This window comes from Apostichopus japonicus, chromosome 23 (assembly GCF_037975245.1).
Source record: "Apostichopus japonicus isolate 1M-3 chromosome 23, ASM3797524v1, whole genome shotgun sequence".
NCBI lineage: Eukaryota > Metazoa > Echinodermata > Holothuroidea > Aspidochirotida > Stichopodidae > Apostichopus > Apostichopus japonicus.
In genome coordinates, this window is record NC_092583.1 from 11888030 (window position 1) to 11914308 (window position 26279).

The following is a 26279-nucleotide window of genomic DNA, read 5'->3' on the forward strand; positions in this document are numbered from 1 at the left end:
GTCACTTGTTGAATTCATCCTTTTATTGTGTATTGTATGATTTTCATGAGCAATAAAAAAATAAAAAAACTTGCCATCTACAGTTTCATAAAAATTTAACATTTCATATTTAAGATGACTTGCACAACTATGATAGAATTCGATCATACCTTGGCACTATATCTTAAAATATTCCTAAACTTTTACCGATGAAAATGGTCTACATTGTTAGAACATTTAGAAAGCTGTGGTTAAGACAACAGCAACCACAGTTATTTCATTATCAGTATTCACGGTTGTCGAAATGTTGATGTCACCATATTGCCTTAAAACATTGTTATTTACTTTGGATGGAATTGCTTAAGCTTTTGACAAAATGTGGACGTTGAATGGATTATAAGAGTAAACACGAATCTCTGGATTTTTCATATAGTTTATCATCCAATTGTTTAGAGTTATGGCCTCGTTGGAAAAATAGTCGCAATTAATGGACGTTAACATTAACAATTTCAAGGAAGCAATATATACCTTGCACAAGATCGTGATACGTGGCGGAGTACTACTACTACTACTACTACTACTACTGCCTCGTTTGGACACTTTGTTTCGGGGGTGGGAGAGGTGAGGGGGGGGGGGACAAACAACTATTTTTGTGATGCAAAAGAGGCCAGCATCTCCCCTCCCCCAGTTGTTAAACCTAGTGACATCTCCGGGAATCGCATGTACATTCCAACATAAAAAGAAACTTGTAGGGTAGGTGTAAGCCATGTTCGATGATAATATGAGCATGTCATGCATCCGACTATGACTAAGTTACACCTGTAACTATATTAAAAATACTACATACATGCTCATAGCCAAACACCAGACTTAAAAAAAAAGCAAAAAAGAGAGTGCTATTTAAAGATATGAATGTATAAGATATGAATTTTCACAAATAATATACCATGACAACTGAAGACAATTTGTTCCAATATATCTTTGTAACAATTTACAGAATTTTTTCAATACATTTTCTTGTCGTAAATATCCACTTTTTGTTTAAGAAATAAATTAAAATACCGCCTCAGATTACAGTGATGAAAATTTACGGCTAGGAAACTGGACCGAAGGCGTACCACTTCGAAAGTGGACTGAACAAATGTACCCAGGGGTAGTCTTCGGTCACCATTTCACCACGCCATTTCTCCTGTTCATCACTTTACCTCCAACTTCCCTTCTTACTTTCACACTATCATGAAAGAATTTTGCAAGGAGTGATAACAGTTGAGGTATTGTCCAAATATGGAACAGAATTCCTTACTTTTTTACTGTTTCACTTCTTGGAAACAAAACTTACTGGTTCAGCATATACCATTTCTAATGTGATAAGTAGACTGAGTTGAAGTACCTCGTCCCAATTAAAACTTACGGCAGTTTGCTGAGAAGATCTTTTGAAAAAGAATCGTGAACTTATCTTTGGTGGCCATATGTAAACCTGCAGTAAATGTATTCACTAGTTGGGTGTATATTAATCTTGCACATATAACTAGCAGATAGTGTAGTTTTAAGTATGCACAATACTTGACCAGTATATTCAATGCATGTTAGTCATGTTTACACAGATTATAAACAACTTGTAAACATAACTAGCAGGTAGTGTAGTTTTAAGTAAGCTCAATTCTTTACCAGTATAGTCAATGCATTTTTGGCATTTTTCCTTTAAGATTATACACATCTTGAAAACATAACTAGCAGATTGTGTAGTTTTAGTAACTTCCATTCTTACCCAGTTGACTCAAGCATTTTGTAATCTGTCATTCTGTAATTGTTGTCCGATTACAAACAACTTGTAAACATAACTAGCACATATTGTAGTTTTAAGTAAGCTCAACTCTTTACCAGTATACTCAATGCATTTTTCCTTAAGATTAAACACATCTTGTAAACATAACTCACAGGTAGTGTAGTTTTAAGTAAGTTCAATTCTTTACCAGTTACACTCAATGCATTTTTGTCATCTTTCCATAGATTACAAACAACTTGTAAACATAACTAGCAGGTAGTGTAGTTTTAAGTAAGTTAACTTCTTTACCAGTACACACAATGCATGTGTCACATTTCCTTTAGATTATAAACAACTTGAAAACATAACTAGCAAATGCTGTAGTTTTAAATTTAAGTTCAATTCCTTACTGGTACACCCAATGTGTTTGCGTCAGTTTGGGTTATTACAACTTCTTATTATAACTAACAATTATTGTAGTTCACAGTTCTGATATATTCAAAGATCTAAGCACAGTGAAGAAACATATCAAACTGCCTGAACATATTATATAATTTCAAATTACAAAGTTATATCTAAAAGAAAAGGGCAAAACATTAAAATGTTAATCCAGGCGATTGACTACACTGTTGATTAATGGTGGGTACACAAGAAAATCGTATATTTGAATATATTTCCAAACTTTTTCTGCCAAAAAAGAAAAAAAATGGCCTGTTGAGGTTATATGGAAGACTAAAAATGTGTTTTTGTGTGTTAGATGCTATCAAACATATACAAAAACTACAAGGTTGCTGGAGTTAACACCCTGATACACAATTTTTTTTTTACAAACTTAGAAAGAGTACTGTTATACGATTACTATCCTAACGTACAAGGTTGAAAGCCTAACCTCTCGAAGGGTACAGAAGGTCACATATACAAACCACTTTATATTTATTCATTTACACTTCCTTTTCATTTTTTTCCTTCTTTCTTAACACTCCTTCTCACAACCTCAAAATAATTGTCAATAGCACTTACTAAACTCGAGCTGACATGCCTGTGATAACACTTTGGACAGTTCGGAACTTCCATTCAAGCACAATCAGAAACTTTGAAGAGGTTCAAACTTAAAGGAGACACAGAACTCAACCGTCTTATATGACAGAGATCTTTGTGAAGAAAACTCCCCACAACCCCCCTCCCCCTCCCCCACCCCCAAACAAAAACAGCTAAGAGAAATCTTGCTCCATTTGGGAAATTTCGGTTTAAATTGTTGTGTCCGAGATCGGTCATTTTGTAAGTCTGTGATGTCATATAGTTCCACTAGGACCTGAAAATTTTTCCTTTCTCTTTGTTGTTTCATTTTTCAAAGCTAAAATGTTCAGTGTTGAAACTGAAACCAATGCCATCATTAAGTTATGTCAAGAACCTCGATATTTTCCCAAAAAAATTATCACAGTAATAAATAATGAAAACTATTTTTTTTTTGTGGAAGAAATAAATTAAGCACATTAAGCACATAAGCACATAATTTTTGTGGCTTATATGTTCCTTCACTTTCCACCATTTCCCCACCCCATCCCACCCCTTGGCCTCAAAATATGCATTTATCAGTCAAATTTTGTTAATAAGCACATCATGTCATATTTAGACTTGATCAAAGTCTGCTGCCTTGTGTGTAAAGGAAGTAATTTATTTCTTCAAAAAATATTTTATCTCATTATTTATTACTATGATAATTTTTGGGGTAAAATATTATCTGTGATAACTCCCAGGATGAAATAAGATTTTTCTTAGCTGGTTTGGGAAGCTTTTCATGACAGTTATATCTATCAAATAGAGCCATTATAATGGTTTAGATGTGAGTCTCCTTTAATAGCAGATTAAAATTCGAAGGCATTACAGACGAGAGACCCTTAAAAATTAATTAAAGAAAAAAAGACACCTTAAATTGCACAAGGAATATCCTTACCCTAGACAAATAAGTTAAAACAGAACACAGCAAGCTTCAATGTGGTCCATAAAATTTGTTACTAAAGCGTCAACTATGTTGTCATTTTAACTAGTTTGCAACAATAATAAAAAAAACAATAAATTAAAAAAAATCTTTGTTTTAAATTTAAATTGATAGTGCCAAGCTGATAAGAATTGGCATTAAAAAAAAACTCAAAAGTTGGAAAGCTGTTGAATTCACTGGGAAATGAAGTCTTGTTTTATACAAAAACAAAATTTAACCTTTCATTTTGAAAGAAGTAAATTCTCTGAATGGATGTCCATGAATAGTAAACCAACTCACGTTGATTCCTGATTGAATATCAACAATAAATATGTCTGCTTCCGCAGTTGTTGATTGTCTTGTTTTATGTTGTATGCATGTGAGACATAACTACATATGACAATGCCCTTACCTCAAATGTCACTACTCCCCAATACAAATTGGATATGCGAATCATGCCTTGTCTTGCCAACACCTGCCTATGTATTTAAACAAACTCGCTTTAAACTTTTATCAACTTCCCCCATCTAAAACTTTTCCCACCTCCCCTCTCCCCCCATCTCCTCCGCCTTTTTTCCGGTGCTGGAAGCATGCAATCACCATGTACTAAATATTAAATATTATATCAGGAATGCTAAAGTTGGAATTGGTCCTTTTCAGTAGATGGTTTGTTATGCATGCATTATACTAGTAGTAACATGTTACCATATATATATATCGTCAAATTTCCAGCAGAGGAAATATACCATTAGTAGTGAAGTTGAATAATTTTCCACTTTTAATGCACATGGTTTTAATATCATTAAAACAAAAGAAAAGCCAATGAGATGGTCTTAAAGATCTGCTTTATTGGCTTCAATTATAGCACACTATAGCTAGGAAAGTTTTGTGATTACGTAATCGACCTGCCACGGGTCGTAAATAGGCCTCAGGCTTTACAATTAGCCTGCGTAGCTTCTTAACATCATTAGGCTCTTTGTGGATACACTGTGTGGATTTATGTTCATGTCTACATTGTAGTTAATCATACAGCTTTCACACAAAGACCCTGATACAAGAAAAATATATGTGGCAGGCGTGGCAGACTAATTGGTAAAAAGAGGTCATTTTACGACCAAGGCAGGTCGATTAAATAATCTCAAGAAACTTTTCCATGATAGCCTGCTTTAGTTGAGGTCTATATAGCAGACCTTTAACTGCTGTACTTGACTTCACAGCAAACATGCATAGACATATAAAAATATCCTCGTCTTCATCTTGGTCGTTATTGCAGACTATATATACAGGTCTGTTCTGGTCTGTTGCATCGGTAAATGTTTCAATCATTGAGTGTACGTCACTTTATGCAGACTTGACTCCTGTCTAGATTTTGATATAGTAGACTGGAAAAATGAGAGAGAGAGGATAAATAAAGATAGAAAATTGATTTATCACAGCGGCAAGTCACGGTTACTTTAAGTCGGTTCTCTGGAATCACAATATGAGGCGAACACCGCCTGACAGTAATGAAAAGGAGCAGCTGTGCACAGTGACGGAGCTAGGGGTATTGGTCAGGAGGGGCGAGAATGGTCTGAAGGGGCGATTTCGACACTATCTAAGAGGAGCGCCACCACAGGTTGGCGCGTAGCGTACCAAAAAAAAATTTGAGTAAAGATACTCCCTAGATAGCCGGAAATGACCCTTTCCGGGCCTGGCTAATTTGCAGATAAACGAAGAATAAATAGGTGTCATCGCCAAATTACACCAACAAAATGTGACAAATATCAATAGGTAGATGAGAGCGCAATAAAAAAAGTCAATAATCGCGAATGAGTAAAAAGTGGTGAAGAGCTGAAAAGGGCGCCAGCAGTCCATTTGAGTCAGGGGGGGCATCCGCCCCCGTGACTGTATGGACGCTCCACCACTGGCTGTGCAGCCCCCTCCCCCTCCAAGGAAAGTGAGCACTGGATAAGCCATTGCCCGCCCCTCCCATTACTTCAGAACAAAGATTTTGATGAGGGCATATTGCCACCATAGGCAATGCTCTCTATACCACTGAACATTGGTCTCACTCCTATCCCCCCTCCACCCACCCTGCCCCACCCCCCCCACCGCCCACCTTAGTTATGTTACCTGTATTGGAATCCCTGATGTTAACCAACCTTTCGACAACAATGGTCGTATTATACCCCTCCATTAAAAACATCCCATACAAACATGACAGATGCAATTTAAACATTCAAAGTGAAAAAAAAAAAATTCACAATATTTCTTACCAAAGTCCGTAGTAAAGTAACATCAGGGCCACACAAATACCAATGATGTCATCGATGAACCAAAGGTCATTGTTTTTCTGTATGATAAACGAAGAGATCACCCAGGTGAAACCTGTTACTCCACCCGCTAGAGAGCTGTATCCTGTAAAGAGAGACGGAGTGAAAGATCAAGAGAGAGAATTTAGATGCCTTCTTGGTTTCCCGAAAGTGGAAACTATGGAGTCACTCTAACCAAACTTGCCAAATTTGTGAGGGGGAGGGGGGGGGACAGCCGATTGCAAAGTCGGCAATGGCTAGAAAACGCAGATCGCAGAGTCGGTAATTACTATTACAGTTAGATACGTCCCACACGTCAACATACGGAAAAGTTGTACTCGAAGCCAAAGCCAATGTGAATTAATCAGGTCACACATCCGTAGTCTATGTGTGCTGTGTTCGTCAATACTGCCCTCATTAACTTTCAGGAAACATTTCATTCTGTAGTTTTGATGTTTAATAATCCTGGTTGCTGACATATTGTACAAGCACAACAGCGTGAGTACCAAGTACAATTCCCATAGTGATGAGTACATGTACGAGCATACAATAAATGAGTACGGGTCAGTTTCCTGATTGCACCGAGTACTCGCATGAGTACAAATCCATGAATATGAGTACAAGTGCAGGCAATTCTGCTGTGATACGGGTACACGTACAGATCTCGCGACAAGTCTGTTCTGTTAATGACACAATCCTGTATCATCCCAAAAATTAGAAAACCGTTCCACATGTAAGTAGATAAATCCAAAGAAAGTTAACGTAATATGTAATAAGTCTGTGGAATATATTCCTTCACTTTCCGCTATTTCCCCACCCCAACCCCCACCCCTTGGCCTCAAAATATGCATTTATCTCTCAGTTTTGTTCATAACTGTTTCAGATTTTATCTTTTTATTTTTTTTATTTTTTATCTTAATTGTGTAATTTTTTTAGGGTTACTTCAGACGTAAACTTTTACCATTGTCTAACTATCTATCTTAGTGTGTAATTAAAGACACTAGATAGGTAGATTATCATTATATGTTATTTAGCATGTCAAGGGTCATCATGCTAAGATTTTAGGCCAATTCTGATGGCCTTAAGTATATAAATATATATATTTATCTATTACATTCATAGTGTTATAATATATATATTGAGCTATCGTAACATTTTATTTTATTATACCGTCAATGCAATGCTATCCAGTTTCTGTGATGGCCATACCGATTTTTTATCATTTCTATTTTAACAAACAATGATCACTTAATTTTTTATATTTTTTTATGGCAAACACTTATCTCTTACTTTGGTGCCTGGTTATTTATGCTCAAAATGGAGGCGGGGAAAAAGTCTTCCTCATTATAAACTGTGAGTTTATTCCAAAGTTTTCATCAGACATAATTTATTCAACTTTCTTTCATAATCATTTAAAAAAAAATTACGAAAGCTTGTAATTAAAAACAACAAAGAAACAAGGATGCATAGAGTGAGTCCAATTATCCTGGGATTTAAATATTATACCAAAAATATTAAAAATATAGAACCTCTAAGTACAGTGCTTGAGGCCAGTAAAAATCCTCTTCACAATAATCTTAACCAGCAGACTCTATACGTATTTCTTAAATAAAGTTTAAAATCACCAAGGACAGATAATTATTGAAATTCTTGATCAAGTACCCTTTTCTTATTATTTCATATTATTATTTTTTAATCGTTGAAGTAATGACGTTGTTCTCAGGGACTCATCAGTGAAATGACAATTTTTTTGTCTTAACTTGGACACTGTTTGTAATTAGATGTAATAAGAGAACAAACAAAACATGTTTATTTGGTATCTTCTGTCAAACAGTGAAAAATGTTTTCTTTGCAAGTTGAAGCAACATTATTATTGCGTTTGCCAAACCTGAGGAATACTACAAAAAAAGACGTTGGATTATTCATGAACCTGATGATAGGATTGAACCTGGACCGGGGGGGGGGGGGGGGTTGCCTATTTTGCAAATCAACACAAAAAGTTAAAAATATTTATTTGGTACAAGTATGCGCAGCTTAGACCTAATTTATAGCCTAAATATGCCTGATAATGAACCATATCACATATTCTTTGTTTTTTTTGTGTTTGGTGGGTGGGGGTGGGTGCAGGGAGAAGGGGGGAATATCAGACCCCCTACATGGGAGTCAACTTCAACAACCACAGCGCCATACACCCTCCTTTATACAATTCTTGATTAGCCCTCTTGATACGCCCTCTTAAATGTTCACAATAAGTGGAGGTTAATGATCAAATTATTAATGAGGCCGCTTCAATAATTAACATTCTGTCGCCCGGACACTTTTATCATATCATTATTTAAGCTGGAAATATTCAAATTGTTATTTCAATATTTGCATAAAGAAAAAAAATACCAACAAAAAATTTGTAAGTCATGCAAATGAGCTAAATCGTTAATAGGACTTTAGTCTCTGATGGCATCAAAAAAACTTCAAAATCAAAATCTACTAACAAAGCTGATTGACAGAATGTTTGCAATTGTGTTTACTCTAGTTCTTCTCGTTGTAGTTAATTTTCCTTATAGTAGTTGGTTTCATTTCATAACTTCAACTTATGTTTACCTTAGAAGACTTTCCACTAGGCCCAACTATTTTTTCTACTTCTGTCTATCAAGTGAGATTTCTGTCAAAATGCTAGGGCCTAATTTGTTCTCACCAAAAAACTGTCGCTGCCAATCCTTTTTTTTTGTTGTTGCCTGTTTTCTGTATGGTGAAGCGAATCCTTGCTTAGGCCTTTGTTCATCCACTATGAGAGTGTGGTAGGTTTAAGTTGTTGGCACTTAATAGTTGCTAGTAGTTAAGAGTGCATATTTCTATCTTTAGGTAAAAGACACATTTATAACTAATGAAACTCACAGAAAAGTCATAGATTGGTTTAGGGTTTAATCCTTCCTTACGACTCTCTTAAATTTTGACATCATTTTTTAAATATTATCCTTGATAAAATAAGTAAAAAAAAGACAATTTCAACTCACCATCTGATCGGATGCTCTTACTATTTAATTTTTTGGCAATGGCAAATTTGGCAATGGCTAGCGAGAAGCAGATTATGGTACTTCCGAACGCTACAATTAAAACCCACAGATTCTGGAATGCAAAGAGAAAGAGGACAGAAGAATAAAAAAATGAGACAAATTCACAAAAAGGAAGGTTTAATTTCATACTTCAAAAATTTATAGAAAATTGTTCCCATTGCTTCAAAGGATAGTCCAGAGGGGGAAAAAAAATACTAAATGCTGAGAAGATCATATGAACTGAGCATCCTGGTGAAATTTGTACCAATTTCTACATTTCATATCGAGATAATAACGGTTGAAATTGTCACAATTTGTGCCGTAAGTGAAATTGAAGCAAAAAGGTGCGATGTCACAGTAACGCACTGAGAAGAGAATAATTTGTTTTTCATTAACCTCATTAACTGCAATTTATTTGTTAGTGCAATTACCAAAGTTTTGGATGAAGAAATATGGATATACTTTTTAAAGAAAGACATAAAACAAATTTATGGGCGAGTGCATCTATGACATCACACCTGTTTGCTTCAAGTTCCGCTTTGAACAATACTTGTAAACTTCAATGTTTGTTATCTCAAATACGATAAATTTACAGGAATTGATGCAAAATTCAACGGGATGCTTAGAATTTGGTCCTCTTCCATTATCATAACAAACAGAAGACTTCTCTGAACTCCCTTTCAAAACAAATGTTAACAATAGACATGAGAAATTTGAACTATGCTTATTGATTCTGCAATATTTCATTACTATACACACACACACACATGCTTATCATCTTAAAACCAACTGGGGCTGCTAAAATGTTTGCTTTTCTAACATCTGTTTCCTTCTCACAGTATAATATATGAGTGCACATTTATAAATATATGATAGCGAAGTTAAAGTTATCGCTTATTATTTAATTCTCCTTCATGAACATTATTAAAGTTTAGTACCATCTACATGCTAAACAACATTTGATAGCATTATAAAAATTCCCATACTGAAATTAAAATGTTGTTGTTTTTAATTCCTGTAGAACTCACTACAGCTTGAAGCTTTGCTATAATAATGAACCATTAGTTAAAGGATAGGCTTTAGCCTTGTGCAGATTTTTAGTTAACATATATATGGTTAAAATATCAACCTTTGAGTGCTAGTAACGTTTCAATAGCTCTTTCCAGTAACTTTCAAGAAATTAATCACATTGAAAGTATATTCAATCTCTAGAAAGCTCCTTTAAGGCTAAATTTGATGAATGTATCTTACAGTCACTTTAAAATACTCAACATGTTGAATCAAGATGCATAAACATTAGTACATGATACACATACATGTGTATAAACATTTGGACGTCACTTTAAATAAATTTTCCCGTTATGTTTCATACGTGACTTGCACTTAGCCAATAGATGAGCCATCCGTGTTGCCCACATATATAATTCTCATTTCACTGTTCACGTTCTTGCACGAGTTTGTCATAATTAGCAAACTCAGGAGCTTAAATATTGGACTTATAAAACATCTGTCTCTATTTCCACAGTGCATATGTGAGTAGGAAGTACCAGCAATATGCAGTACTCTGACATAAAAATATTCTTTGTTCAAACAAATTGTTTGGTTTTGCATGGAATACCTTATGGTGCAATTTCCACACACACCAAAAAAAATTTACATAAAAGTAGCTAAAAATAGGTGTGCACCATTTCAGAGTTTTTGCCATTAAAAAATAATTTAAAAAAAAATTAATATTACATTGTGCAATGTCATGGGTTAATCAGAGGTCGAAGAGTGTAAAAAGAGATCTTACTTAGAATATTTTTTTCTATCAAGTCAATTCTCAAGGCAACATTTTACAATTTCTCCACTGACTTTGAGGTCGATTCCGTTAATATATAATTATTATAATTATAATTATTTAAAATTTTATAATTATCAGCGTTACCAATTTTGGGACAAACTTTGTTGCAAACCACAAGAGGTTCTTATTCTAAGCATGCCAAAAATGTAAGATCTGGAAATGTCTTTTATTTTTTTGGAGAAACTGAGTCTTATAACATCTGAGGACCAAATGAGTGACAAATGGGCAGCATTTGCAATTTGAACCCTCTTCGATCTTATGTTTCTTTAAAATGTCAGATGTGCTTAAAGAAAAAGCCAACCATATTTATCTCTCTGAGGGGGATGGTCCCCTCTCATAGCGGCGGCGACTGTTGTGACCCTACACAGATGTCCACGACACGAGCCATCGTTTCAATACTTCGTAGTAGCATATTGCTATCAAAACTTACACCATCACTTGAAAAAAAATCATAATAATTGAGGTAATTTCTTAGGGTATCATTTACAACCAAAAAAAACTTGTCAATGTTGTTAGAAACTAGTCATTCTGGTATTCTAATAATTTTAGATAACCTAGGAGCCTGTGTAAGCAATGCCAACAATTATCAAAGCGAGAATTTTATAATACCCGAACATTCCTTTGTTCTGATGGGTATGAAAATTGTTTTAGGTTTTAGCTAGGGAAACGTCCAAAGCATATTAACAATATTCTCAACTTCTCAAAATGTCTTGAATTGTCATAATTAGGCAGTGCTATCAATCTCCCTAAAAATTGTTGCTATGGCCGTTAAATTGTAACAGTTGACAGTTTACTGAGACATCTCTTAAAAACAATAAAGTTTTCACTTCCCAGGAAGTGAACCATACATCCCCTTTTTATAGTAGTCCTTATTCAATTATTTTATAACCAGTATAAACCACAAAATGTGTGGGTTATCAGACCTTGCTGTATAACTATTTTTCTTTATTGCAATATACTTTATGAGGTTAAAATACAGCCAGTGTTTTTACTTCCAGAGCAGGGTTCTGGAGTGTCTCTATTCTATTTTACGTAGACTACATGCACTTTTATGCAGGTGGATTTTCTGTAACTTGAAAGGTGTTGTTTATGATTGTTTGACAATTTTGTATTTTATCGATCAATCTTACCTAGAATTTACTCAGCAAAAATGATAACAAATGATACAAGAAGACACAAAAAATGATCACCGAAGAAACCGAGGCACTTTCCTAGATTTTTTGTTGTTAAATGAAAGGTAAACGTGCAAGGAACCGATTATCTAACTGGGTCCTCAAAATGTTGCCACTCACTTTTTTTTTAAACTGCTCCTTTCATACAAACAGAACAGATATGACAAGAGAGGGAAGTAGGACAGAAAATAAGTTTTCTTAAATTGCAAGTTTCATTTGTAATATTAAATTTTTTTTATCGAAATAATTTTCTTCTGTCTCTTTAGAACAGAAAGTCCAGGATTATATAGCTAAAATGAAGACTTTCGCTCATGAAAAGTGACTCTTGTGTTATGTTTAACATAATTTACGCTGGAGACTTTTTTTCTTTATAAATATGAACCACGATTGTGGTTGACATGAAATATACTTACATCTTCTGGAATCTCTGCTTTGACTAATTCCATAATGCTACGTATTGATATAGAACAACAGGCCAGAATGAATAGAACACCCAGTACCAGCAGGGCCCTGATGAAAAGACAAAATAAAATGTTAATTGATGAAAAGGAGAAAAAAATATATATTAGCATTTGTGAAAACACTTTTTACATCAGTTTGATACAGGCGCTCGCATTGAAGATCGGTAGGCTTATAAGGCAATTTTTCTCGGGTAAGGTCAGAATTTGTCTCGATTCCATTTGCAATGAAATGGCAGGGTAGGGCAGGGCCAATTGTCGGCGTTCACGAGCACCCAAGCATTAGCAAAAAATATTAGAAAGAAGGAAAAAAAAACAATTATCGAATTAAAATATCCGGCATGCTATATTTGTTTGACTGTAATACATGTGAAGTACTTAGCTTTTATATAAATTGGTGTAACACACGTTGTACGTACACCGCCAAAATAAATACTCTGTCATTTCTAACGTCATTATATTCAAATATGAGTGTTTGCAATTAGCGGCAGCCATGAAAGACAAAATATTGTGTTTTCCGTTATTGGTTTGATCAGCTGTTCTGAAATGGATTTTAATGCTCTAGCCTCTTGCAGATTAATATAAATTCAGATTAAACACACAGTGGACAGTAATTTTTATATATGTAGACATGTGTACAACTATGACGTGTACATTATATAGTTCAACATCTGACTGTAAACATTACAGCAAACTGTTCAAACCTTACAACATGTACTTGGTGAATTGATTTTGTTAAATTGATTTTATTTTGGTTGATTTCGGTTCATTTTCGATATCAGTGTTAATCAAAATCTGTTAATATATGGAGGCCAGATTTTCTTTGATATAATGAAGAATGAACACACCCACCCGCACCAATCCACATCCCCCCCCCCCCCCGAAGAAAAAATATATTAATGAAAACCTGATGTGATTTATATATCTTAAGAAACGATTCTTTGGTCACAGATCTACAGTCTACACTGTGAAAACTGAAACTCAAAGTTGCGAGACATTTCAACCTTCCCTAACCATAACCATGTATGTGGTATGCATGGTTTTACGGTGCATCAAATTTTAGGCAACCGCCTCGATACAATTGATATAATGAAGGATGAAAACACACCCACCCACCCCCTCCACCCTCACCTGAAAAAATAAAATTAAAGAAAACCTGATGTGATTTATACATCTTAAGAAAAGTTTCTGTGGTCACAGATCCACGGTCTACACTTTGAAAACTGAAACTCAGGTTGGGAGACAAATCAACCGTTCTAACCATAACCATGTATGTGATATGGTTTTACGATGCATCAAAGTTTAGGTAACCCCCTCGATACAATTCGATTCTTCAGGGAACTACTGTGGTTAGCTAGTTTCTTTTGCGATCCCACTTTCTGGCAGGATCCTGACCCTTGCAATGGTGATTAAACTTTATAGTGTGAACACTCAGGGATCATGGTTGCCGTGTGAACACTCAGGGATCCCGTGTGAACACTCAGGGATCCTGTGTGAACACTTAGGGATTATGGGAACCAAGATCCCTAGTAATAACTTGTCTTCACCTCTTCTACATAAAACACAGCCTATTACAGGCTGGCTCTAGTGCACTGTCAATGGTAATACTATAAGACTTAGCTAATTTATTTGTTAACAATCATTATGACCTGTTTGTGAACTTTCGTTGCACGTACGATTATCAACCACCTGTTCTCTAAACATGGATTGTCCGCATTTTAGCTTAACTATCTCCTGGGGGGAGAGGGGGGGGGAGTTCACCATCCCACTTAACTGCCTTCTCAAATGTGAACATAGCCTATATATGATACATGCTGGTAATTAGCAGCCTATACTTTATCAGCATCAAGTAAATCTCCATAGCAACCATACAGGAAGGAGGCAAGGACAGCACAAGCTCTGTAACTATACCAGTAAAAGTTACGATGTTATTGGTCTTACCTATACTGTAACTTGTGATTAGGTCATGAAATTGAATAAAATTGCCAGGTTTTAATTATCCCTGTAACTAAGCAGTGGCGGAACTAGAGGTATTGGTCAAGGGGGGCGAGAATGGTCTGTAGGGGCGCTTTCAACACTATCTAAGTGGAGCGCCACCACAGATTGGCGCTGAGCGTGGAGAAATTTTTTGAGTAAAGATACTCCCTAGATCGCCGGAAATGACCCTTTCCGGGCCTTGCTGATTTGCAGATAAACAAAGAATAAATAGGTGTCATCGCCATTTTGTCAGAGAATTACACCAACAAAATGTGACAAATGTCAATAGGTATTTGAGAGCGCAATTAAAAAGTCAATAATCGCGAATAAGTAAAAAGTGGTAAAAAGCTGAAAAGGGCGCCAGCAGTCCATTTGAGTCCGTCAGGGGGGGGCATCCGCCCCCTCTGACTGTATGGACGCTGCGCCACTGTAACTGAGGCGTGCTGGGTACTGTTGTACCTTGGCATGAGACATTCTTGCCAGCCAGGCCAGATGTGAAAAGGTACATTTCTACACCACTATTTAACAGGTTGAAATAGTTTTGTTAAATTCTAACACTCCATATACCACTGTTGACACTGTTACTGTATGTAAGACAGTAGTTAATTAATTGCCCACAGCTGTGTTTGATTAAAACCGGCATTATGCAGTCCACATTCGATAGTCCAACAATATTTTGTTCGGGTGTAATTAATAACAGTCACACAACCATGACCATGTACTTCCGACTTTTTGGTAAATATTTGAACGAGAAATGGAAATGCAATTATTTTCTATTGTCCAATTTCTGTTTCATATTTATCGTTGAAATATATACCATTACTCACAACAAATAATTTGCGAGAAGATGACTCGATCTTTCTGTCTCGTAACTTTGCTTTAGACTTATACGCAAGAGAATTGACTTGAAAGAATCACTTAACCTAACACCATTAAGTAATGTCTTTTGCAGCCTATACTCCACTCCAGGTCCCTCCCTCCCTCACTCTGAAGTAATGTTTCCGTAATTAGCATGGAGTGGCGTTCGTAGTCCGACCCATTTAAAAAGTAACCCGGAGTCATAAATTGCTACGCCAGAACTTGCATCCATGACTGCACTGAGTCCAGCTGAAAATGTTTCACTTAATTCATACACTACATTGTTCTCCGATAGAACGTAGCGAGGTCAAGACAGTTTCCGATTAATCTTTTCGAAATGATTTGGCTTGACAAAGACGGGACACCAAAATTTCTGTTTGAATTTTTCATTTGCTTGATCGATCTCTCCGACTGGGCCAACAATTTTGCGAGAGAATAATTGCATTGTGTGATTGTGTGACTATTTTACTTCGCAATAGTACCAAAGCAAGATTGTGGGTTTTCACTCAGGTGAACGGTAAAATCAACCATTTTTGAAATGTTTGTTAATATTATCTTACGAATAATGGCAAAGAGAAAATAAATTTATGGCTAGAAGGGAATCTGAACCATCGACCTCTGGTTTACAATCTCAGCGATATAGCGACTTAGCTATCGAGCCATTAGTTGGTGGCGATCCCTACCTATATAGCCATTTCTCTGCTGAGGGAGCCCCGCCAGAATTCACAGTACCTAGCTTGTAAAATGAGGCGTTTTATAACCAAATGAAAACAGAAGAAGTCTAACACAGAAGCAGACCTCTTGTCATTGAATATTGTTGGAAATCAAATTACGAACGGGCCAAAATACTTTTGGCTAGAGAAATTTCATCGTCATGATTGCGTCGTTATTGCTGCACGATAGACAGTACCAAATACGACCGAAGGATTTATAGCTTTAAACTGAAAATCACTGATTTTGTATTCGATGTTTGTTTGTATTAACTTAATGAATAAACCAGAAGAAGACCCACATTGAATATTGGAAAACATGTCATCAAATCCTTTTCTAATTCGGTTCGCTGTAGGAAAATGATTTTAATCTCATAAGATTAAATATTCCTTCAATCTATTTTCTCTGTTGGGGGTTCCATTGCCTTCATAAGATGATGGTACCAGAGAAAAGAATATTAATAATCAACTCAGATTTTGATGCGGAGAACCAGCATACCTATCAAACAACAAACAAACAAACAGATGCTCTTTTGGATTTTAACGAAACTGCAATACACAAATACGTAGAATACTGTACTCTTCATTGCGGTGGCATAGGCATGATGGAATTAGACTTTGTTTGGGAAATATTGTTGGATGGGGGTCTGGGTGGGGGGAGAGGCAAAGGGTTTTGTCTGGAAAAATGTGGGAAACATTAAGAATTGAATGTAACATACATTATTTTTCTTTGATACTTTTGTTCCGTTCTTAAAAGTCCGCACAGAGAATTTTCACTCTTTCATAACCATCCTGTTAAAGTTGAAGAACAAAGCTGGCGATGTTCTATACCACTCCCTTCTCTAAATCTCCCTTCCCTTCCCTAGATCCCTTCCTTCCCTAGATCCCTTCCTTCCCTAGATCCCTTCCTTCCCTAGATCCCTTCCTTCCCTAGATTCCGTCCCTAGATCCCTTCCCTAGATCCCTTCCCTAGATCCCTCCTAGATCCCTTCCCTAGATCCCTTCCATAGATCCTAGATCTGGTGATGCCTAAAAGGTCTTGTTTATGCATGAGAATACACAGGGGTATCTGATATCCTCAAGGGGGTTGAACTTTTTAGTGTGAATGCTCGAGTACTAGAGATCAGAACCCGGCAATCGTGAGCTCACATTCGGGGAAGGTTCTGAACATGAAATAGCGTTTCGAGATTGTGGCTGTGTGGACATTCAGGGGGATTAGGTGACCCAAGGTCTCCCAGTTACTCTCCAGGTCCGGTCCGTTCCTTCATAGACAAGACACAGACCAGTGCAAGTGTCTGCAGACGGGTGCGTGTACTGACGTATTATGTCATACTAGTCATCGTTAGCAGAGGAAACTGGAGGCAATATCATTAATTTATTCATTCTTTTCATCAAATTTTGCTAGGTAACCAGACTATGCAAAATAGTCTCAGATATTATTATAGGTTAAACCTACTCATAGTCAGAGGTGCAGGTAGGACCTGCACCGTATTGTCCAATAAAGTTTGGTTACCGAATAAACAAGCCGTCTCAAGCATCCATAAAAGGGTATATTTGTTTTGATCAAAATGTTTGCCTTTGTTACGAAAAAAAAAGCGGAATTCAAATCTTTACTGTAGCCTTTTGTTATAAAGTTTTATGAAGCAAAAATTCAAGCCATGTCGCCGGAATTTTTTCGATAACTAATTGGTCATGCTTTGTTAATAGATATCGTTTATTTCGAGAAATTAAAACCGAGTCTTACATTCTTTCCTTCTCCTTTGAATAGATGGACCCTACCGGTCCCATGAACCTCCATATTACTACAGCTGACGTCCCGATGTCTAGAACACAGTCAAACTGCCAAGAGGGAGAGAGAGAGAAAATTTGATAATATTATTCAGGACTAAAATAAAATAGAACTGTTAGCAAACTGCTTATCCACTAGAGAGCCTGTGTAGGAGAATGTGTAAAAGTAAGTTGGTCTGACGTTTCGATCCTAGCAGGATCTTCTTCAAAGGCTAAATGACAAGTAACAGTAACAGAAGGGACAAAAACACGCACAGAATACAGACAGGTATCCATCTCTTTCATCCATCTCTTTGTGCTCATTAACCTGTCTGTATTCTGTGCGTGTTTTTGTCCCTTCTGTTACTGTCACTTGTCATTTAGCCTTTGAAGAAGATCCTGCAAGGATCGAAACGTCAGGCCAACTTACTGTTACACATTATTCAAGACTAATATATCATATTGCAAATCACTAAAAAAGAAAAATAGATCCTTGTGAAAATGCTTTCAATAATAATAATAGACTTACTGTTCTCACTTGCAAAGTAGCAACTAAGTGTTGTGTGTCACACTGAGAAATGTGACACATGTGACAATATAGGTTTATTACTCAGGGTTTTTCATTAAAATATAAGCCTAGCTTCCAGCCCTAAATCCAGGGAAGCTCATAACAACAATACCAACATTAAATTCTAGTGTTACAAAGAAAAAGAAAAACAAGTACTGTACATGCAAGGCCCACTCCCTCCCTCCTTCTCCCTCCCTCCCTCCCTCCTTCTCCCTCCCTCCTTCTCCCTCCTTCTCCCTCCCTCCCTCCCTCCCTCCCTCCCTCCCTCCCTCCCTCCCTCCCTCCCTCCCTCCCTCCCTCCCTCCCTCCCTCCCTCCCTCCCTCCCTCCCTCCCTCCCTCCCTCCCTCCCTCCCTCCCTCCCTCCCTCCCTCCCTCCCTCCCTCCCTCCCTCCCTCCCTCCCTCCCTCCCTCCCTCCCTCCCTCCCTCCCTCCCTCCCTCCCTCCCTCCCTCCCTCCCTCCCTCCCTCCCTCCCTCCCTCCCTCCCTCCCTCCCTCCCTCCCTCCCTCCCTCCCTCCCTCCCTCCCTCCCTCCCTCCCTCCCTCCCTCCCTCCCTCCCTCCCTCCCTCCCTCCCTCCCTCCCTCCCTCCCTCCCTCCCTCCCTCCCTCCCTCCCTCCCTCCCTCCCTCCCTCCCTCCCTCCCTCCCTCCCTCCCTCCCTCCCTCCCTCCCTCCCTCCCTCCCTCCCTCCCTCCCTCCCTCCCTCTGTCAAGTACGTCCTTCCCAAACCTTGGAAAGTTACAAGCACGGCACTACGCATGATGTGGTTCAATTATATCATGTTTTTCGCCATACGATATAAATTTTTACATGTTCATTTTCCTCGTGGCAGAGAACATATTACTCTTTAGGGTTTTTTTTTTCACCAAAACCAAAAGAAAAGAAAGAAACCCAAAAAAAAAATGAAGTCATTTAATAACGTTACAGTACCAGCAACTTTCTGTAAGTCTATATCTTCAGTGATAAAACAAAAAAAGAGATAGAAAATGACATGCACGAAATCGATTATATAAACTTACACCGAATCCGAACGCTGCTGCACTGTTGGTAAGTTTAGAAGCAACTGAAGGAGCCAAAAACAAAGAAAGAAAAATGACACAATATGAAGAGAAAACGGAGAAAAAAATTGATAAACAAAAAATTGTTTGTAGCTTAGCATGTACATACGAGTCAACATTTGGGAGAACGAGAAAGAATCACGGGAATTGAAACTCCACTTTAAGAACACTTTAGTTCATCTGGGTATTTCTACGTCTCCATATAAGCAATAATATTCATATTAATTAATATTAATCTACACTGAATTTGTTTCTCTCGACAAAAATGGCTCGATTAGCTTGGTGACCTTGCTCGAGAGCCCTTTTTTTGGGGGTTAGGAAATCTTTTTAATTTACACAATAATTTTTCTTTTTATTTTGCAATTATGGAACTGTTGAATTAATACAACTTGACTGTGTTACTGTTCCGAGGGATTTACTTTTGACATGCAGAATATTTCATTTTGTAATTTTCATGATACTTTTTCATTGACAAGATCCTTTTGTCAAGGAGTTTTTCTGGCTTGTTTTAGATGGGCAAAATCATTTGATGCCATTCGATCGTTAAAAATAGACTGAGTGCGAAAATTACAAAATATGTTCATTTAAATTGGCACCGAAGTGATCAATTTTGCTCTCTTTTTATATTGACTGGATTTATTTGTAATTTTGATTGAGTCATACTGACCCACATATGGAGAAACTTTGCAGAAGAAGAAGCTATAAAAACAGCAAAAATTAAAGGCCAACATTATTGCTTCCTTATATCATGGCCCTGGGGAAAGGGGGGGTAGGTAGTTCTGGGAGATCATGGTCCCCACAATGATTTTCATACAACATGAGGGTATCAGTCTAACTCCTGCAAATTTCCCTGCCTCCCCCCCCCACCCCTCATTCAATCCCATCCTTGCATATGCTGAAAAAATTACCAACCTTCCCCCCCAAAAAAAAAAAAATTGGCACCTAAAGGACATCAGTACTGACCCCCAAATTTCAGCAACCTTTCCAGCAAATTGCTGAAATTTTTCAAATGCATACTTTTCTGGAGGGTCTTGCCATTCAAGGGAGTGTCCAAATTAGATGAATTAAAATGTCTCTATGAAGATGGCGGAGAGCTAAAGTTTGCTTGCAGTCAAATGAGTATTGAAGTTTATTGGAGTATGAGTGAGTGACCATTACTTGGATTGTTTTAGCATATTTTGTACAAATACTGGATAATATCATGTTTAGCTCATGATTTCAATCAGCTTCGTTCACTACCACTGATTGCCATAGCGTATTTTCTGTCTATCGATCAAACAAGCTGATAAATTAACCTGGCTTTTGACCCTCCATCAGATATATCTAGAAATCAATTTAATGGTCATGCACATACAACCAAATGAATTGGCTTTTGGTAACTTTTGGCAATTTTTCCTTTTTTTTTAGCATTGCTTTGCTCTAAAATTGAGGGCAATATCAAAACTGATGAACCTCAAAATTACAATGGATAAAATAAATCATTAAAATTTCATATATAACCAGCCAGAAACTATAAACACTACAACGATAGCTAAACATATGCTTGATTTTGATATTCAGCTTTGAGCAGCTGTAATCGTAAAATGACCCTGAACTGAAAGTAAGCCCTACATCATGCAGTCTGTACGTAAATTGAGATCAATAATTAATTCAACCGGCCCCCTGGATTGATACTTAATAACTACTGTGCTTTCCCCAGGTATTGAATTTTTTTTTTTAACTTGATGACCCCAATTTCAATTTTCATCATCTTGGCAATTAAGCCTCCAGTTGCCGATGTTGTGGCCCAGGGAAGGGGTCCACTGAGAGAAGGCATCCCTGTTTGTTTATAAGATAAAGAGTTCTTTGTTGTAAACTGGATTATTGATTGCAACTTATGAAGCCATTTATGTTCAATTAATTTCCATGTTTTTCTTCCAAATAATTTTGGTGACCATTCCCAAAAACAACTAGATGCTAAAGTTTTAGTCTTAAGAGTACTTTTGGAAGGTTCGGACATTCAAGTCAAAACCATTGAAAGATTGTAAACCCTGAGGATATTGGCTCAGATCTCAATTGTGTTTTTTATTTCAAGTGTATTTGCTCTAGCTGGGCAGGCTCAATGGGGCTTGAGGTATAGGCTCTGATATATATCATTGAAAACCTGAGTATGTAGGCTGATACAATTGTTTCTCTCATTGTCGACCCACTCATACTATTCGTTTCTGTAACTCTTTCATTTATTTAATATACAACTTGTACAAAACAGTCTGTAAATATGGATTAGAGCTGTAAACAATGACTGTAACAGTCAGCCTATAATCCAGTGTGAATTTCACCACATGGGATCACACAGAAAGCAGATGTCAACAGACTGTGTGTTTATCTAGTCGGTTTAATGCTAGATTCATAAGGTAGATTAATTTGTACAGCCTTGGCTCAGTAAATTATGCTCACAGGTTTGCGCTGTTAAAACGTTATTTTTACCGGATATTTACTAGGAGCCATTTTGCCAAGACCACCTAAACCACCACCCCCCCCCCTCCATCCCCAATCATCATCATGGTGAATTATATTAATTACCCAAATTTTAACAACATGAAATGCAAATACCTTTTAACACACTTGATCTTCCCATGTGACTGAAATTCTAATCTTATCTGTTGATAGATCTGTAAAAATGTACACCCCCCTCCCCCATCTCCCTCCCCAATCATTATCATGGTGAATTAGTTTAAGTACTCAAATTATAACAACATGAAATGCAAATACCTTTTAACACACTTGATCTTCCCATGTGACTGAAATTCTAATCTTATCTGTTGATAGATCTGTAAAAATGTACACCCCCTCCCCCCTCTCCCTCCCCAATCATTATCATGGTGAATTAGTTTAAGTACTCAAATTATAACAACATGAAATGCAAATACCTTTTAACACACTTGATCTTCCCATGTGACTGAAATTCTAATCTTATCTGTTGATAGATCTGTAAAAATGTACACCCCCTCCCACCCCCCCTTTCCCCAAGTGTTTTTGCTAGTTTTAGAGAACACGTAACCAGATTTATATTGAACCGTATGGCCAAAATGTATTATGCTATCCTAAGTGGATGGCCCTATGTACCTTCACCATACTTTACAACATGATAGGGAGTCGTTTTTGCTGCATACAAAGTATACCACCTGTAGCTATATATTGTTTAGTTTATGAAAGACTAACTACACTAATAAATAACTCAAGGAACGGTGCAGCAAGTGTCTTTGTCATGGGTGTTAATTTCTTTGGCTAGCTATGAAATTGGATCTGCATTTGATGGTATCTAGTTTTTTTTCATTTTGTACTGTTTGATTTTACGGATTCATACACTTCCATGATTTAGCCTCGCAAATGATAAACAGGGAATATGTCATCAATGCATTTTCTACCCGAGCTGTGTTAAGATATAGTCAGCCAATCGATAAAGAGAGCCGTGAATAAGACGGTATGTTTTCCATTTGCCTACATAAAATATTTTACACTTCATGACTTTACTTGCGAGGATATCAGAGTGGTGTCAAAGTGTCCCGGGGAAGGATGGCATGGAGAGTAGAGGGGAAGGGAGGAGGTGGGAAGGGTAGGGAAAGAGGAGATGAAAGGCAGATGGAGGGAGAGGTAGAAAGGGATAAGATAGGTGAAGGCAATGGGGGGAGGGGCAGGGGAAATGTGAGGTCATTTTCAGTTTTAAGATAGAGGGAACATAAAATAGGATGTGATATGTATGGTATATATATAGCCTATGATACAAAATGGTGAGAGCTCTAGTGTGTGTCTAACACCGGGATGCTTAAAGGAATAACAAATGCAGGGATCAAAGATAATTTATATTCTTCAGTAACATAAAAACTCTCCTCCCGGACGTCATCAATATGGAATTTCAGGCGTATTACGTAATGAATTGCGGCTTACTACTGTGCATTGTTTGTGGTGAGGCCTTAGGAGCCAATTTTCAAAGCGAGCGTATTCAGTCAATCAGGAAGCGGTTAACTTAAAAATCGAATATTAGAGAGTTTTTTTTATGTTACTGAATAATATAAATTGTCTTTGATCCCTGCCTTCATTATTCCCTTAAAAAATGATCCCTCCCATTTTCAACTCTTAGGGCATATATATAGATATACATGGTAATTTCTGTTGGACCAAACCTGATGAGAATGCGATCCAAAGCAAAAGTGAAATGCGTTCGTCGAGAACGGAAGAAGAAAAAAAATCACTCAAATGTGACCGTACCTGACCGTACCTGACCGTACCTGACCGTACGTGACCGTACGTGACCGACTTACCGAAACTGAAGCCTGCTAGAATGGCCAACAGGATGACGGACAACCACGCCACCAATAAAGCGCAGAAACGGTAGTAAGCCACTTGCTGTGGATTTAGGTGGTTCCCTTCTTCTGAAAGGAAGAAAGGATCAGGGAATCAAATGAGGATTACTTCGCGACTAATCTAGGGTTACTAAAAAACAACAGATAATACGTCAACATTGATATTGGCAAAAACCATCACGATGTTTTGGGACAAGCATTTGTAATGTTGAAGGAGAAGAAAAATTCCAACCGACCATCTCCCATTGTGAGTCTAAAGGTGAACACTAATTTTTGTAATGTCATGCAATTTCGGTCTTTCTAATTATTGGTTTTATCATATTTATTATATGAAATTTTTGGAAGGGAGAGGATCAAGGGAAATGGTACAGAAAGGTTGGGAACAGGAAGATGGGGGTGGGTACAGAGAGTGGGTGAGAACCACATGATGTTAACAGGAAAGTCAAATACACCCGCGAATCCAGAAGGCAAGTTTGTTCAATTCTCTATTGTTAAGGGTTACTTACCCATACGGCAAATGCCAAAACAAACTTTTATGTAAAAATTGCTGGCACATTTTCAGAATTTCTCTGAAGCCACTATTTTTGTTCGTACGTGCAACAGAGTTCTAGCAATTTTTTCAAGTCTATTGACCAGCGTCGAAAATACACGGTGGCGACGGGCAGTTTGCCCCCGTTTTGTCAAAAAAGCCGTCTGAAAAACAGTGCGAGGGCGAAAAAAAAATAGAACTCTAAGCAGAATCGCTGCCGAAGTTATGTCACTATTCTATTTGAATGCAAAATTTTGAGTCCCGAAAATGTTGATGTCTTCAATGCACCCACCCACATCAGTGCCATAATTCAGTCATTGCCGCAACTTTATTGTGTCTATTAACATATGTTATGTGCTGTTAGCATACGTCCCGTTGTGTAATTTCTACTGATGCACACGGCTTGTCTAGCCTGCGGCCGCTTCAGGAAATAATTATATACACTTTCAGCAAATCCCGTCAGTAATTATTGTAAAATATATTTTCCATATATCATGGTTCTGTCTCCCCAAACTATTGTGGGACAATGGCCTCCCCAATCCCCCCCCCCCACCCCAATCTGGCATCAATGGTCTGACCTCCCTACACACAAATCTACGCTGTGTCTAAATGTATGGTAAAACTTCAAGCTTTTCAACATGGTTTTGTCTCCCCAGATATTGCAGGATATAAGAAAGGTTTCCAGTAGACATATTCAAATGCATAACGAAAGCTGCTGGATTAATCGCTGTGAGAGCGGTGCAGTAAACTGTTTGGTGGAGATTTGAAAGGGAGTGACCGTTATTTGACCTAATTGATATCTATATAAATAAATATATACATATATATATATATATATATATATATATATATATATATATATATATATATATATATATATATATATATATATATATATATATATATATATATATGGTCAATTCCACGGTGACTCGCGTGACATTTTTACTAAAATTCCTCTCTATTTGATATCATTAAACAAATAAAGAAATTACCTGGGAGAAAAGCATTCATGTAGTCAGTAAAGTACGCCTTAATGCTTACTGCACAACAGTAGACAAAAAATATTTATACATCAAGTATTGGGGGTGAAATTGGCAAAAAAACTAAACGTGACTCGCGTGACAGTTACTATTAGCAAAAATCAGAATGCACACACAAATGTTTGATTTCTTATGTCTTATTAAAATATTTCCAATCACTTTTTGTAATCATACCGAAGTTGAAAAACACCTCTACTTCAATTGCTATGCAACTTTGAAAAAATGTTGTAATGCATGAAAATAACGATGAAGATGTATTGTGACTCGCGTGACAAGAAAACGTGACTCGCGTGACAAGTTCACTTTTCTGATAGTTCTAGACCAAATGCAGTAGTGAATCATAGGTATAGATCTTGCATAGTGAAATATAACATTCATTGGTCTAGAAAGTGTCCAAAAGGTACTTCCCTTGGGAATGTCCAGATGATATTATGTCCCCGAGTTACCTTCATGACTGCAGACAGTAGGTAATATGCTGTGCGGGTAGTACAGTTGTTCAGGCAATATATCTTGTCAATTAATATTTGTAACAACATTTACTCTGTTGAAGTCACTCATTTGAGAGTTATAGAAGAAAGAGATCTATCAAAATGTGATTCAAATTACCATTCTCATTTGTCATATTTGAATAAACCAAAAGTGTAATATTTGAGAAGATACATTCGCTCATAGGATTTTGGGAATGATTGAGCAGTTAAAGCCTTAAGGTTGTCAAATCATAGCACATGGCATTGCCAGATACAAATATAGATTATGTTTTTGTATATTACTAAAAAAATCAATGACAAGTGCTAACTTTCCAAATGTGGTGATAAAATAGGCATTATATTGCGAATAAATATTCATGATTTTAAATTCTGATATTTCAAATGAAATTATCATAATTAGTTGC

The 26279-nt window shown here is 37.0% G+C and overlaps 1 protein-coding gene across 5 annotated transcripts in view; it reads right to left on the reverse strand.

Moving 5' to 3' along the window:
• Window positions 1–938: 938 nt before the first annotated feature.
• The window catches only part of LOC139964758 (transmembrane protein 163a-like), a 33267-nt gene continuing 7926 nt past the window's right edge, over window positions 939–26279 (reverse strand). For 3 of the 5 annotated variants that reach the window (XM_071966706.1, XM_071966708.1, XM_071966705.1), the window contains 7 exons: window positions 23774–23884; window positions 19434–19477; window positions 17826–17920; window positions 12492–12588; window positions 9025–9136; window positions 5978–6119; window positions 939–5104 (listed from right to left, as the gene is read on the reverse strand). In XM_071966706.1, the coding sequence (XP_071822807.1) occupies window positions 5059–5104; window positions 5978–6119; window positions 9025–9136; window positions 12492–12588; window positions 17826–17920; window positions 19434–19477; window positions 23774–23884 (647 nt within the window). In that variant the 3' untranslated portion in view covers window positions 939–5058. The remainder of the gene's footprint in view (window positions 5105–5977; window positions 6120–9024; window positions 9137–12491; window positions 12589–17825; window positions 17921–19433; window positions 19478–23773; window positions 23885–26279) is intronic. The other 2 variants (XM_071966709.1, XM_071966707.1) reach the window with 1 other exon arrangement.